At 48.1% G+C, this 13,373-nt stretch overlaps 1 protein-coding gene and 1 non-coding gene across 2 annotated transcripts in view; one reads left to right on the top strand and one right to left on the bottom strand.

Annotated features, from left to right (window-relative positions):
- Positions 1 to 12,857, top strand: part of TRPC4 (transient receptor potential cation channel subfamily C member 4) — a 77,514-nt gene extending 64,657 nt beyond the window's left edge. Inside the window, exons 6-11 of the mRNA XM_078863005.1 lie at positions 167 to 489; positions 2,025 to 2,220; positions 6,333 to 6,545; positions 9,332 to 9,373; positions 10,411 to 10,500; positions 11,748 to 12,857. Coding sequence (XP_078719131.1) covers positions 167 to 489; positions 2,025 to 2,220; positions 6,333 to 6,545; positions 9,332 to 9,373; positions 10,411 to 10,500; positions 11,748 to 12,776 — 1,893 coding nt within the window. The 3' untranslated portion in view covers positions 12,777 to 12,857. The remainder of the gene's footprint in view (positions 1 to 166; positions 490 to 2,024; positions 2,221 to 6,332; positions 6,546 to 9,331; positions 9,374 to 10,410; positions 10,501 to 11,747) is intronic.
- Positions 2,621 to 2,696, bottom strand: TRNAA-UGC (transfer RNA alanine (anticodon UGC)). Its single transcript has one exon. It is a non-coding gene; the product is annotated as a tRNA-Ala (tRNA).
- Positions 12,858 to 13,373: the final 516 nt, after the last annotated feature.

Here is a 13,373-nt window from a genome sequence, read left to right as displayed (position 1 = left end):
TTGGAAAGTGTTGCACAAACCCACGAGTTTTTCTTCCTTCACAGAATCCAAAACTGGAGGTCACACGGACCACCAGTGCGGAGGTACGGCGCTGACAAATATCTCACCCTGCCAATCCTTCCTCCATCTCCACCCTCTCTCCCTTTCGCCGCCCCTACCCTCACAGTACAGCGGCTCGAAGGCGCGCGAGCAGTGGGAGATGTGGCACCCGACGCTCGTGGCCGAGGCCCTCTTCGCCATCGCCAACATCTTCAGCTCGCTGCGTCTCATCTCGCTTTTCACGGCCAACTCGCACCTGGGGCCCCTGCAGATCTCGCTGGGCCGCATGCTGCTCGACATCCTCAAGTTCCTCTTCATCTACTGCCTCGTGCTGCTCGCCTTCGCCAACGGCCTCAACCAGCTGTACTTCTACTACGAGACGTCCGCCGGGCAGGGGAATGACACCTGCAAGGGCATCCGCTGCGAGAAGCAAAACAACGCTTTCTCAACGTGGGCACGAGCGTGGGGGCGGGCGGGCGGGCGTGCGGGCGAGCGCGCATGTCACCAAATCACAAATCATTCCGTGCCTGTGACGTCGTGCGCAGGAGTATGCCGATGCGTGTCGGTACAGCAGCCCGAATCTAAGCAGGCTATAAAATAACTGCCACTGTGTAGCTGCGGTTACTGATGCAGTCAATTTAGCTGTGACGGTCCCACCTGATGACGGAGACTTGTGTTGCCTCCGAAACGTCGTGATTTATTATTTTATTTCTATTATTATTTATATTATTTTTATTTTTTACCTACGTGACTTTACCGAAAAAACCTAAGAGTATGGTTACCAAGGTCCCCTCATGCAAAAGGGTTTAATGAATTTCACTTGGTGAAATAAATGACATTGAATTTGAATTGCACTGCATGGATTTAATTTCAGGCTTACTGGCTCGTGCACATTAAGGTTTTGACGATCATCGATTTTGGACGGTTTGGGCATCTGTTGTGGTTCTCCATCTCCCCTAACACCCCCTTGTAGCACCTGAAGATGAACCGCTATACCCTTCCATGCACACGAAATTGTCTCCTCCCAGCCTCTCTCGCTCCTGACTCTACTCTCACACGTAACTCCTATACTCTTTCTTTTTTAAACAACAACAACAACAATAATAACATTGCCCTTCACCCAGAGATGTCTCCACCGAATCTCAAGAATGTTCCCTGCTCCCCCTTCTTGCAGTGACAACTCATTATTAGGGGAGCTGGGACCCCACGAATGAAACATTTCAAAAAGAAACCTTAATAACACTTTGCTGATCATTAGAAAGATCACAAGTTGCTAACACCCTCATTACAAAACCGTGCAACGAATATGATTTCCCTGAAATTTTCCAATTGTGCAATTGCCTTAAGGATCGATGTTAATCAACAAATCCATGCATCATTGCATAATTAGGAAATGTCACGTAGCAATGCAACCTCCTACTGGCAGACAGGACCCATTTTCAGGCCGGTGCTGCGAACTCCTGGTGCCGCACAGGGACAGCTGCCACTGGGGGTCCCCTAGGCTAAGCTGCTAAAGGGTTGAGATGATATGTAAGGCGGATTGAGATGATATGTAAGGCGCTTTGAGATGCTGGGCATTTAAGTGCACCTCTAAATGCATACAGTACCCTTGGCCGGTCGGTGGTGGCTATGCATGTGGCCTGTAATCCAGCACTGTGGAGGCAGCGAGGGTTGGCAGATCGCACAAATGTTTGTGAAACTCCCTTCCCGTGAGTGTCGAGGTGGTGACATAGTCTGACTTGCCAGGACAGTGAGTGGTACAGTGAGTGGAAAAGTCACCATCTGTTTCCATCTGTGCGCGTGGGTTCCCACCGGGTGCTCCGGCTACCTCCCACTTGTATAAATCGACACAAATTGGCTGAAAAAAATCTTTAAGTAAAATCCCAATGCAGGGCCCTCCTGATGACTCAGTGTGACTTTCCTGGATAAATATACAAATTATCACGTACCCACTCTCGCTCTTCATTTCCCCCGTGACGTGCCAGGCTGTTTGAGACGCTGCAGTCGCTCTTCTGGTCGATCTTCGGGCTCATCAACCTCTACGTGACCAACGTGCGCGCGCCCCACGAGTTCACCGAGTTCGTGGGCGCCACCATGTTCGGCACATACAACATCATCTCGCTCGTGGTGCTGCTCAACATGCTCATCGCGATGATGAACAACTCCTACCAGCTCATCGCGGTCAGTGCTCGCACACACACACACGCACCCACCTGGCCAGGTCAAAGCAATGCAAAACCAGCCATTGTCCCTGCTCTTGTGAGAGTGGGGGCCGTGGTGGTGAGCGCATATCTAATAGTGGTCTTGAGCAGGGCCTAAAGATGTAAGCGCTTATGGAGCACCAATGAAATTGTTTGCTCACGCCACTGCTGACGGAAGGGCCTCCACTTAAGGGGAGTTCTAGAGAGCCCCTCGAGATGGGCATTTTGGCCTACTCTTCCAAACGCCCTGGAAGAGGTGGTATTACCCGCGCTTTGGCCCACCTCACGTGACCTGCTGACCGACTAACTGTGGTCAACCCATTTCTACTTTCTAGGGGGGACGGAGGCGGGGGGGATTTAAGAAATGTTCCCATTGTTTCAACAGCCGCGCCGGAAGATCGAACCGGCGACCTCTGGATTGCAAGTCCAGTGTGCTAACCATTACACCACGGCAGCATCCCGTGTAAGCAGGGCCTACTTTTAAGGATATGTAAACACTGACCCTTGGGCTCTGTCATGTATTTATGTAAGCGGACGCTCATCGTGTATAAGTTTCACGTGTATTTTGGCTGCGCACTACCCGGCAGGCTTGCCTCTGTCTTATACTTCATCTGATAAGCCTCAATTTGAAATGTTCCGATGAATTGCAACCGTGTTTGAACAGCGCGGAGTGACACCAAAATTAACCGTCTAACGAATAACCTGCAAAACGCAATCCGCAAAGTTGCGCGCGATTGTAGCATTACAATAAAATACATTTCTGACAACGCCTGACGACAGACAACACTTGCAGACTCATCACAAGGATCAATGAGAACAAATTGCGACTAATGGTTTTGTCCACACGAGGTCACATTCACAATGGATCCTACGTGCCCCTCGGGTATCCGTGTTGATCGTTGAGTAAGAATTCCTAATTTCCCAGGTGTTCTTTAACATCATGTAGCATCTCTAATGAGGCATTAATAGATAGCGTGTTAATTTCTCGTTAAAAGCACGAGTTGGTACACCCACGAGGAAGTCGATCTATCTGAAAACTTTCAGTGAAACCACTTGTGTGATCCCATCTATTTGACAAAATACATGCCCTCAACCCATGAGTCCAGGCCACATACATACCCTTCCTACCACCACCGCCTTCTTTTCAATTCTAGACTGCACCCCCCCCCCCCCCCCCATGCACTACACACACATTACAAGTGTGCAGAATAAATATTTGGTATAGAAAATAATATATATAGCCAAATGGAAAAAAACCCAATTCACTTCGTTGGAAAATGGTACAAGTGGCAATATTCATAGACAAGTTGTAATGCTTTCCAAAACACGGTGGGTCACCACGGTAGTGAGATGTTAACTACCTCGCCTGGTGAGTTTGATCCTGACCCTGATGCCTGTATATTTGGAGTTTGCATTTTCTCCCCGTGGTCGCGTGGATTTTTCACCGGGTCCTCCGGTTTTCCCCTCCACATTTATAAACACGTGTTTATAAAGTATTCGGCGGCTATACATTTCCAGATCAGCCACTTCGTTGAGCTATCATTTGTGGCTTCTGAAAAAGAGCTCAATAGCTGAGTGGACTTTACCTGGTAAAGTAAAATTGTTTAGATTTCAGTTGAGAAAAGTGGGGTGTTCATACATTTTAAAAAAGCAAAGCAAGCCAGCGTTTGTGTTCCATCCTGTCGTGCACCGTACTGCAAGCTCAATGCTCGGCGATTTTTATTATTTATTTCTGGTTCTTGTTTTGCATTGCCAGCGACGTGCTCCATTTCACAAAATTCACGGGGAAATGTCCAAAGTCAGCGCTCCTCGTTTCGTTCAGTCCAGCGTTTCTGGGTGGCCCCGATTGAGTCAACGCCGTGCCGCCAACATGACCAGTCCAGCCGCAGCATCAGCAGCAGCTTTGAAAACACTGCGAACCATTTAAATGCGTTGCCAATGTGCCACCTAGTGGAAAGACCGCCTGTTTATTTTGAGTAGATTGCACGGCTGCAATAGCAGTGCCGCTACTGCCTTGCTTGCTTGCTGCTGCTGGCTCGCCGCAGCAGCACAAAGAAGCATTATAGATGCATCGTCAACTCCGGCGCTAAAGTAAATTACACGGAATGATACAAACATCTGCGCCGAGTTTTGCTGACGCAGAAACATTCGTGCCAAGTCAGGGGGACAGAAAAACTGAACGCTGTGTGAGGGGAGCAATGATTCAACACCCCCCCCCCCTCCCTAAACCAGGTGATTTGATAAATTGCCACAATTCGGGGTCACGATTCAATTCTAGAGTCATTCTAGATTTGAAGCTTTCGTGACTGCAAGGATTCATACTCTTAGGTTTTTTCGGTAAAGTCACGTAGGTAAAAAATTTTAATTAATAAAGTTAATTAAAGTAAAATGAAACAAATTAAAAAATTCACGACGTTTCGGAAGCAACACAAGCCTCCGTCTTCAGGTGGAACCGTCACAGCCACGACAGCTGTATCAAGTAAATGAGAGATCACAAGAAATACTACCCCGTATATATAATGGTTCCTGGCCCTTCCCCCCTCAACCATTATATATACGGGGTAGTATTTCTTGTGATCTCTCATTTACTTGATACAGCTGTCGTGGCTGTGACGGTTCCACCTGAAGACAGAGGCTTGTGTTGCTTCCGAAACGTCGTGAATTTTTTAATTTGTTTCTAGAGTAATATTTACTTCACCGTAGCGACCTCTAGTGGCTGCAGGAGTCGTGTAACTTTGTACGGTTTTGTGAGCAGATTTCATTTTAGTTATGCGATCGTTGCATGCCAAACCATCACACGTGCATCTGCCTCTGATCCAAATCACGTGGAATCAAGACCTCGAAAGCTAAGCAGGTTTGAACCTGCATAGTGCTTGGATGGGTGACCACTAAAGAACAATGGACAGTGTAGTCGGCGTTGTGGGCAGGGGAGGGGCAGCAGCTCAGCCAAAGGGGCCGTCCATAAATGACGTCACGCACCTAGGGGGGGGGGGGGGTGTCAGACATTTGTGACGATGTGTGACGAGGGAGGTAGGAGTTTGAGAAACGTAACGTCACATCAAAATGCACACATTTAAATAAATATAGACAACACGTTCTACTTAATGAAATACTTCAATCACAAATAAAGTGCTACCTAAAAATTCGCAATCTCCTGCACAGCAAAGTTTGGTCTTCGTGAGGATTGCTGCACGGCCACAGCTATGATGATGTGCAGTATAAGAGTTTCTCTTCAGTAACCTGGATAAAGGCCACTACTGCTGTTCACGATTCCTCGATTTGTCAAAAGCCTTTGACACTTTTGACCATGATATTCTACTCACAGACTCGGTGAACTTATATTCTTAAGTATTCTGATTCTCAACATTCTGACTTCAATCTTAGTTCCGCCACATCTTCCTCCATGCGCCCTTTTCTGATGCTTCGATAGCTTGGCTCTTGCAGCGCTGGGACAAAGTGACGAGCCACGCGGGATCTTTCGATTTAAAGCTTTCGTGACTGCAGGGATTCATCTTCTTGGTTCTTTCGGTAAAGTCACGTAGAAGGGAAATAATAAAATAACACAAATAAAACATCATAAAATCTCACGGCGTTTCGGCCACAACGCAAGCAGCCGTCCTCAGGTGAAAAACAGGTCTGTCGGGAAAACAGCGTCTGAATGAAACACCCCAGGCTTGGAGCGTATATTTAAGCTGGGTTAGAGGGGGAAGAGCGCCTTGACAAAAGAATGTGCATATCAAGAGGAATTTAGCATATTTATGGGAAATGCAGATATGGGATTAGTCACTACTTGTGGAATGCGTAGGAGGCTCCAAGCCTGGGGTGTTTCATTCAGATGCCGTCTTCCCGACAGACCTGTTTTTCACCTGAGGACGGCTGCTTGCGTTGTGGCCGAAACGTCGTGAGAATTATTTTATTATGTTTTATTTTGATTATTTTATTATTTCCCTTCTACGTGACTTTACCGAAAGAACCAAGAACACGCTGGATCTTTCTTTGAACGGCCCAGCGTGCCTCGGGCTCACTTTCAACGGCCCTGCGTCGAGTCCCCCCCCCACCCCGTGCCCTGTAACACGCCCGCGTCCTTCGCAGGACCACGCCGACATCGAGTGGAAGTTTGCGCGGACCAAGCTGTGGATGAGCTACTTCGAGGAGGGTGCCACACTGCCGCCCCCCTTCAACATCGTGCCGAGCCCCAAGTCCGCGTGGTACCTGTGCCGCTACGTGCGCGCTTGCATCTGCCCGTGCGGCCCCGGCACGGCAGGCGAGCCCATCAGGAAGCATCGCAAGTTCGGCGCCATCGGGGTAAACGTTCAATTGCACTGCAAAAAAAATTGACCAGGAATTATGAACAGGGACAGATGCCACTCTGGGAGGGCCCCGTTTGGCTAGACGACAGCAGGGCAGTGGAATGGTTGAGATGAGATGGAAGGTATCTTAAGTGCCCAATAAATACACATCTTTATCCGTAATGCAAATTTATTGGCCGATTTCAAATACAAATTAAATGAAGATGCCACCAAAAAGGAATCAAAGCACGCTATAATCCAAATTTAGACCGCGTATCCGAAGCTATCTGATATGAGATGAAATCGTCATCGGTGAGATTTTTTTTTACTTAAAAGTCATACCACGTTCTACAAATATAACAACTTTATGATTGTAATACAGTTGAATACGTCTACACCACTGTGGATGCTGCTGTGGTGTAATGGTGAGCACGCTGGGCTTGCAGTTCAGAGGTCACTGGTTCAGTCTCCCGGAGTGGCAGTTGAAACAACGGGGCAGGTTTTTGTTAAATCCGCCACCACCTCTGTTCGCCCAGTAAGGCGTCACAGTGGCGAGATGTTAACTACCTGGCCTGGTATACAGGAGGTCATGAGTTCCATCCCGACCCTGACTCCTATATATTTGGGTTTGCATGTTCTCCCCGTGGTCATGTGGATTTTTCTCTCGGTCCTCCGTGTATTTGGCTGCTATACATTTACACGATGATAAGCCACTTTGTGGCGCTATCATTTGTGCCCAGGTCGCTTCTGAAAAAGAGCTATGTATCGATTTAAAGCTTTCGTGACTGCAGGGATTCATCTTCTTGGTTCTTTCGGTAAAGTCACGTAGAAGGGAAGTAATAAAATAATAAAAATAAAACATAATAAAATAATTCTCACGACGTTTCTTCATTCTTCACCTGAGGACGGCTGCTTGCGTTGTGGCCGAAACGTCGTGAGAATTATTTTATCATGTTTTCTTTTTATTATTTCCCTTCTACGTGACTTTACCGAAAGAACCAAGAAGAAGAGCTATGTAGCTCAGTGGTAAAATAAAAAAAAACGAATTATAATTTAGTTTAGTGTAACTGGGTACACCACAGTGAATCGATCGGGAGGTTGCATACGGTGGGTAAAGTGTAAAATGTGGGTAATCTCACCTCTCCGAGCATGAGAGAGTAGGCCAAAATTGCCTCGTGGAAGTCCAGCAACCAGAAGTGGTTCAAGCAGGAAATTGCACTGCTGCGCCATTGCCTCTTACCTCTGCATGCCTAGTGCATGGTGGAAGCCGGTCATGTTCAATCACTCGAGCCCAGCTCACACCAGGAAGTTTAAAAAGCAATAAAGGGGTGGCGCTCGGTCCAGGAACCGATTCGATAAGTTCAGAGGTGAATCGGCAGTTTTCTATATATAGCAGCGGAGTTAAACTGCTGCACTGCGGCGGATCGATATTTGGTAACGAAATAAATTGGAATCCGTTCTTTTTTTTACTGCATTTTCCTCCAATGGACAGCTTTGTCGATAGTTTAGAGGCAGACTGAAAAACCATTTACTGCAGCCATCATTTAATACCAGAGCACCGCAAGATGAGGAGTGTATAATATGCTCACGTTTTTGGCAGTGGACCTTAATTCTCAAGGTTTGAAATCTCTGAATTGTTTAGTTCTTGGAGAGCGTAGTTATGGACAAAGTCGAAGGTGCAGCCCTGCAACTGTTTGTTCATGCAACTGCTGGCGGAAGGGCCTCCACCAAAGGGAGCTCGAGATAGTCCATCTTCAAACATGTGGGAGTACCCACACTTTACCTCTCAAATATACACCTCATCAAGACCCAAAATATCGCACCTCCTGGCTCTGACATTCCTGCTCGAAGACACCGGTGGAACCATCAGAACAACAACAGACCGATGCGCACATCTCCTTCCATATGTGGAACATTAAATGCACAAACCACAGTGGCACAATTAGGGCCGTGCAACCAAAACTGTGGACCGTCGAGTCAAACAACTGTAGTCTGCACTCCATGAACGAAGGAGGATGAATAACAACACCACACTGTCTCGACATTGAAATGTAGCTCCAGAACGTACGACTGCCATCATCGCAAGAACAGAATACAACGTCACCGCATGCGACCTGCTGATGAAATAACTGTGTTTTCTTGGTTCTTTCGGTAAAGTCACGTAGAATGGAAATAATAAAATAATAAAAATAAAACATAATCAAATAATTCTCACGACGTTTCGGCCACAACGCAAGCAGCCGTCCTCAGGTGGAGAACAGGTCTGTCGAGAAGACAGAGTCCGAAAGAAATAACTGTGGTTCAACCCATTTATTCCGCTTGATGGTGGAGGCGGGGGGGGATTTAAGAAAGTTTCACCACTGTTTCAACCACCATGCCAGGAGATCGAGCCGGTGACCTCTGGATTGCAAGTCCGGTGTGCAAACCACTACATCACTGTGGCAGCGTGCCCGTATTTCTAGAAGCTGGGTTAACGACTGTGGGTGGTGAGGTTTATTCTTGTCATAAGTGGTGGAAATCGTACCTCCGACTAGAACTGTTAGCTACGTGCGGCACCAAAGAAATCCAACATGCATACGTCCTGGAAAATAAATACAAAAACTCCGACACACGTAAACAAATATTGTACGATCCATAATACAGGTTTTTGTTTTGGAAAGTCAACGTGTTAAACCAAATATTGTACGCTAACACATTTCTGCTCCATTTCCATTCAACCAACCACAAAACTTTTACGTGAAATGTACCATAAACCAATTTTGGTGCACTGCATTTAACATTGTTTTTCTTTTATCTGTATAGAAGAAGACTTCAGACAACTTAAGAAGAACTCATGAATATCAGGTAACAATGGGTTTCTGATATTTAACGCTCAGCCGCTCCCCGCTGATGTATTACTCACGACTGATAATATAATACAGTGGTACCTCGGTATGCGTCATTAATTCGTTCCAGAAGGTAGGACTTGTACCGAAAATGACGTATACCAAACGAATTTTTTCCCATAAGAAATAAAGGGAAAGGAAATAATCCGTTCCAGAGGAAAATAAATGATATTTTATATGGCATATTATACATTAATGGGGTAGTATGAAATAATTTAGACACTAATTACTAAAATGCATACAGAAGCCACGTGAACCGCGCTGCTTCCAGCTGCGCTGGTCACGTGGCGTGCCTCAACCCCGCACGTCGCGCGCGCCTCGACCCGGGGCGCCACCCTCCATGGGGGCAGCCCCCCACGCCCCCCGCCCCTCTCCCCCACACCACCCCGCCCCTCTCCCCCACACCACCCCGCCCCTCTCGCTTTGTTTCAGTCGTGAAAGGGGCATACGCGGGTACTGAACGCGGTGACTCATCCCGACCCATACAAGTTCTAGCAAACGCGTCGTATCCCAAGCAAGACGTCGTATCCCAAGACATTTTTTTCTCGAAAAAACACGACGTATACCAGATTCGACTTATTCCAAAGCGGTCGTATACCGAGGTTCCACTGTAATACATCATTATTCCCCATGCTAATTTGCTTCCTGCATTAGACGTTATATGTTTGCGCTGATGTTATTTCTTTAACTAGTTTTATAAACGCCTATTACGGAGCTCCACTGCATCATCACACTCATGAACTGTCGTTTCTCATGCGATCACGAGCATTAAGAAGTGGTGATTTACGTGGTCATAAGTCACGAGCATTCTGTGTTGGGAACCAGTCTCGTGACAAACCCCTCGGTAGCCATTGGGGACACTGTCGATGAGGGAATGGGCCACATTAAGACATTAACGGAGGAAGGACAATAAATGACTCATCCTTTGTCCGCCCGCCATCCAGTATAACTTAAAAATAAAATTTTACGATTTCACCGCCCCACCCTGTGTTTCAGGAGGTCATCAAGAATCTCGTTAAGCGCTACGTGGCAGCGATGGTCAGGAACGAGAGGTCCGGGGAGAGCCTGGTTGAGGATAGCTTCAAGGTAAGGCTTCGGCCCTGCTGCAGCTCATCAGCAGATGCTAGCTGCTGGCGTCTTCTCAGTGGTACATGCTCAATAAGGTATTCATTTTGGAGAGGTTTGTGTATGATCGTCCTGATACTCATGATCAGGGCACTCAACCCAATGAGTGCACAAAAGAACAATTACAGTAAAACCTTGGATTGCGAGCATAATTCGTTCCGGAAACGTGTTTGTAATCCAAAGCACTCGTATATCAGTTGTGATCACGTGACGCTCGGCAGACAAAGCGTAAACACGTACTACTCGTATTGCAAGACCTCGCTCGTTTATCAAATTAATATTTATTAAAACATTTTGCTCGTCTTGCAAAACACTCGCAGACCAAGTTACTCGCAATCCAAGGTTTTACTGTACGTTTTTTTTTTTAACACGTAGGCTTTCATTATCAATATAATCTATAATACAGGTTTTTTTTTTGGGTTAGATCGCGTAAATATATAAATGTGTCGTTAAATCCGTTGGATTGCCGTTGGTATGGCTATTTTAGTACACACAATCGACAAGAAGTACAAGGACAATGGGCTCGCATAATGCATAATGCACGTTGATTACCATATAAGTAACCCAAATGGCAATGAATACCCAGTCATTTATATAGATTCATTACTTCCCCCCCCCCACACACAAGTGTTGTCATCACATCTACCCCTCTATGTCAGGAACGAAACAGGAGGACTTCACAAATCTGGCTGTCACCTGATGATGCTAGTTGTAATTACTGGCGAAACGTCGTACTCATATTGTAAATGTTGTGGCTTGGCTCTCCAACACACCGGTGTGCTGTACTAGTGATGAATTGGCACGTTCTGTTTAAGTGACAAACCTTACTAGTTGGCTGTGTCGGATGGTGACGGGTTGACGACACATTTATATATTTATGCGATCTAACCCAAAAAACCTGTATTACATTTTTTCACTGAACTTGGATAAATTCCAAGCTCTCAGAAGTAATATATAGAGTATATTACTTTTTCATGCGACAAAAGTTTTCCCATATACTGGGTGTGTGATAAACTCTATCTCCTAATCTGTGGATTAAAGGAAATTAGAAGTAATCTCATAAGTAGATCTATGACATCTGCTTCTGCGGGCAGTTTGCGAACACGTGGGAGCTGCACTGCTTCACGAGATATCTCAAAAGGATTCTCAACTAATCCAGTAGCCCAGTTGGATGTGGTGGCCAAGGGCCGAATCTCTGTTGTCCCCAGGAGCTAAAGCAGGACATCTCGAGCTTCCGCTACGAGGTCATGAGCATGCTCGACGCGGCTTCCCAGCGGCGCGGCTCGTCCGTTGACACCTCGCAGATTTCCACGACGCCCGACAAGAGCAGCCCCGAGACGGACACGTGCTTCCCACGCCGCGGGGCGGGGGGCGGCGCCCACGCCAGCCTGGCGGACGACTCTGACCTCGGAGGCGGCGCTGCGGGCCACGCGACCCAGCGAGACGGAGGCCACCCGCCCCACGGCTGCCCGTTCGACGTCACTCCGCGCCCCCCGCAGACAGACGATGCCGGCGGCGGCGAGCGGCGCGAGCCGGCCGAGGCGCGCACCGCGTGCCGGCCCGAATTCTTGATCCCCACGCAGGCGGAGACCTGGGACGCGCTCTCCTTCGGCCACGGGAGCAACGGCGTGCTCATATCGGACGGGTTCGGCGGCTTCGGCGGGACGTGCGTGAACGGGGTCGGCGGGCGGCTCAACAGGCACCTGCCGCGGCCCGGCGGCCGCTTCCTCGGCAAGCTGGAGCTGCTGCCGCGGCGCAACGTGCGGCGCATCCGCTCGCTGTCCGAGAGCGTGGCGCGGCGGCGAGGAGGGAGCGGCCTCCGGCAGGCGGGCGTGCAGGCCGCAGCGGCACCGCCGCCTCGGCGCAAGCGGCGGTTCCGCTTCGGCTTCTACTCGCCGTCGCACCTCGCGGGCGCGGACGTTCCCGGGTGCTCGCCGTCGCGCGGCGCCGCCGCCGCCAATCCCTGCTCCGTCACCTCGGCCACCGGCCCCCCGTGTCGTGCGACGGCCGCGGACTGCGCGGCGGCTTCCTCCAGCGCGTCGATGGTGGCGGACGAGAGGGGAGACGAGGCGTCGCAGGGATCGTTGGAGAGGCTCGCCTGCGTCTTCAGCCCCGAGTCGTCGCGGTTCGACTTCGCCAACGTGGTGTTTGAGCACGGAGAGGAGGAGGAGGACGCGGTGTTTGGGGATGGACCGTGGCACGGCATGTCGGGGCCCTATGTAACAACTCGACTCTGATCTCAATGGCTCGTTCGTAGTTTGTTTTTTTTGTTCTTTTTTTATTTATTTCGAGCCGCTTGTACTTGCCATTTTATTGAAGATTGAAAAAAATATATATTGACATCAATAGCAACATCAACAAAAGAGGTACTCTGTGAACTTTAGAGTTCTGGAGTTGGAAGATTAAAAAAACCGATTAAGTTTTGTCCGAGGAAGCTGCTTCTTCTGAACTGGGACTGCGGCAGAAGTTGTGGATTTTTTTGTTCTGATAAAAATGTTATGTTGTTCAGGCTCCTGAAAAGATACGTGTTCGAAAGAAACTAGTAAAGAAACTTTTTAAAAATTAAGATGCTGAGGGCAGGGAGTACTTTTTGGAATACTGATAAACTGCACACGTTTTATGTGGACGCTGCGTCACATGGCATCTAAGAGATGAATTTGTTCACACATGTAGATGCTTACAACTTTCCAAGACTCCAAAACTCGTAGGAGTTAAAGCAAAATAATCCCATTTCTGCTCGTTCTGTTTGATTCAAAGACAAATTTCAAATCTACTTCAGGAGCCAACGCTTTGGTGGAAGCTGCAAGCGAAGCTAGTTTGATTTTGGATCAAAG

This window comes from Lampetra fluviatilis, chromosome 15 (genome assembly GCF_964198595.1).
Source record: "Lampetra fluviatilis chromosome 15, kcLamFluv1.1, whole genome shotgun sequence".
In the NCBI taxonomy this organism is placed as follows: Eukaryota; Metazoa; Chordata; class Hyperoartia; order Petromyzontiformes; family Petromyzontidae; genus Lampetra; species Lampetra fluviatilis.
This window is presented reverse-complemented; position numbering and strand designations above follow the sequence as displayed.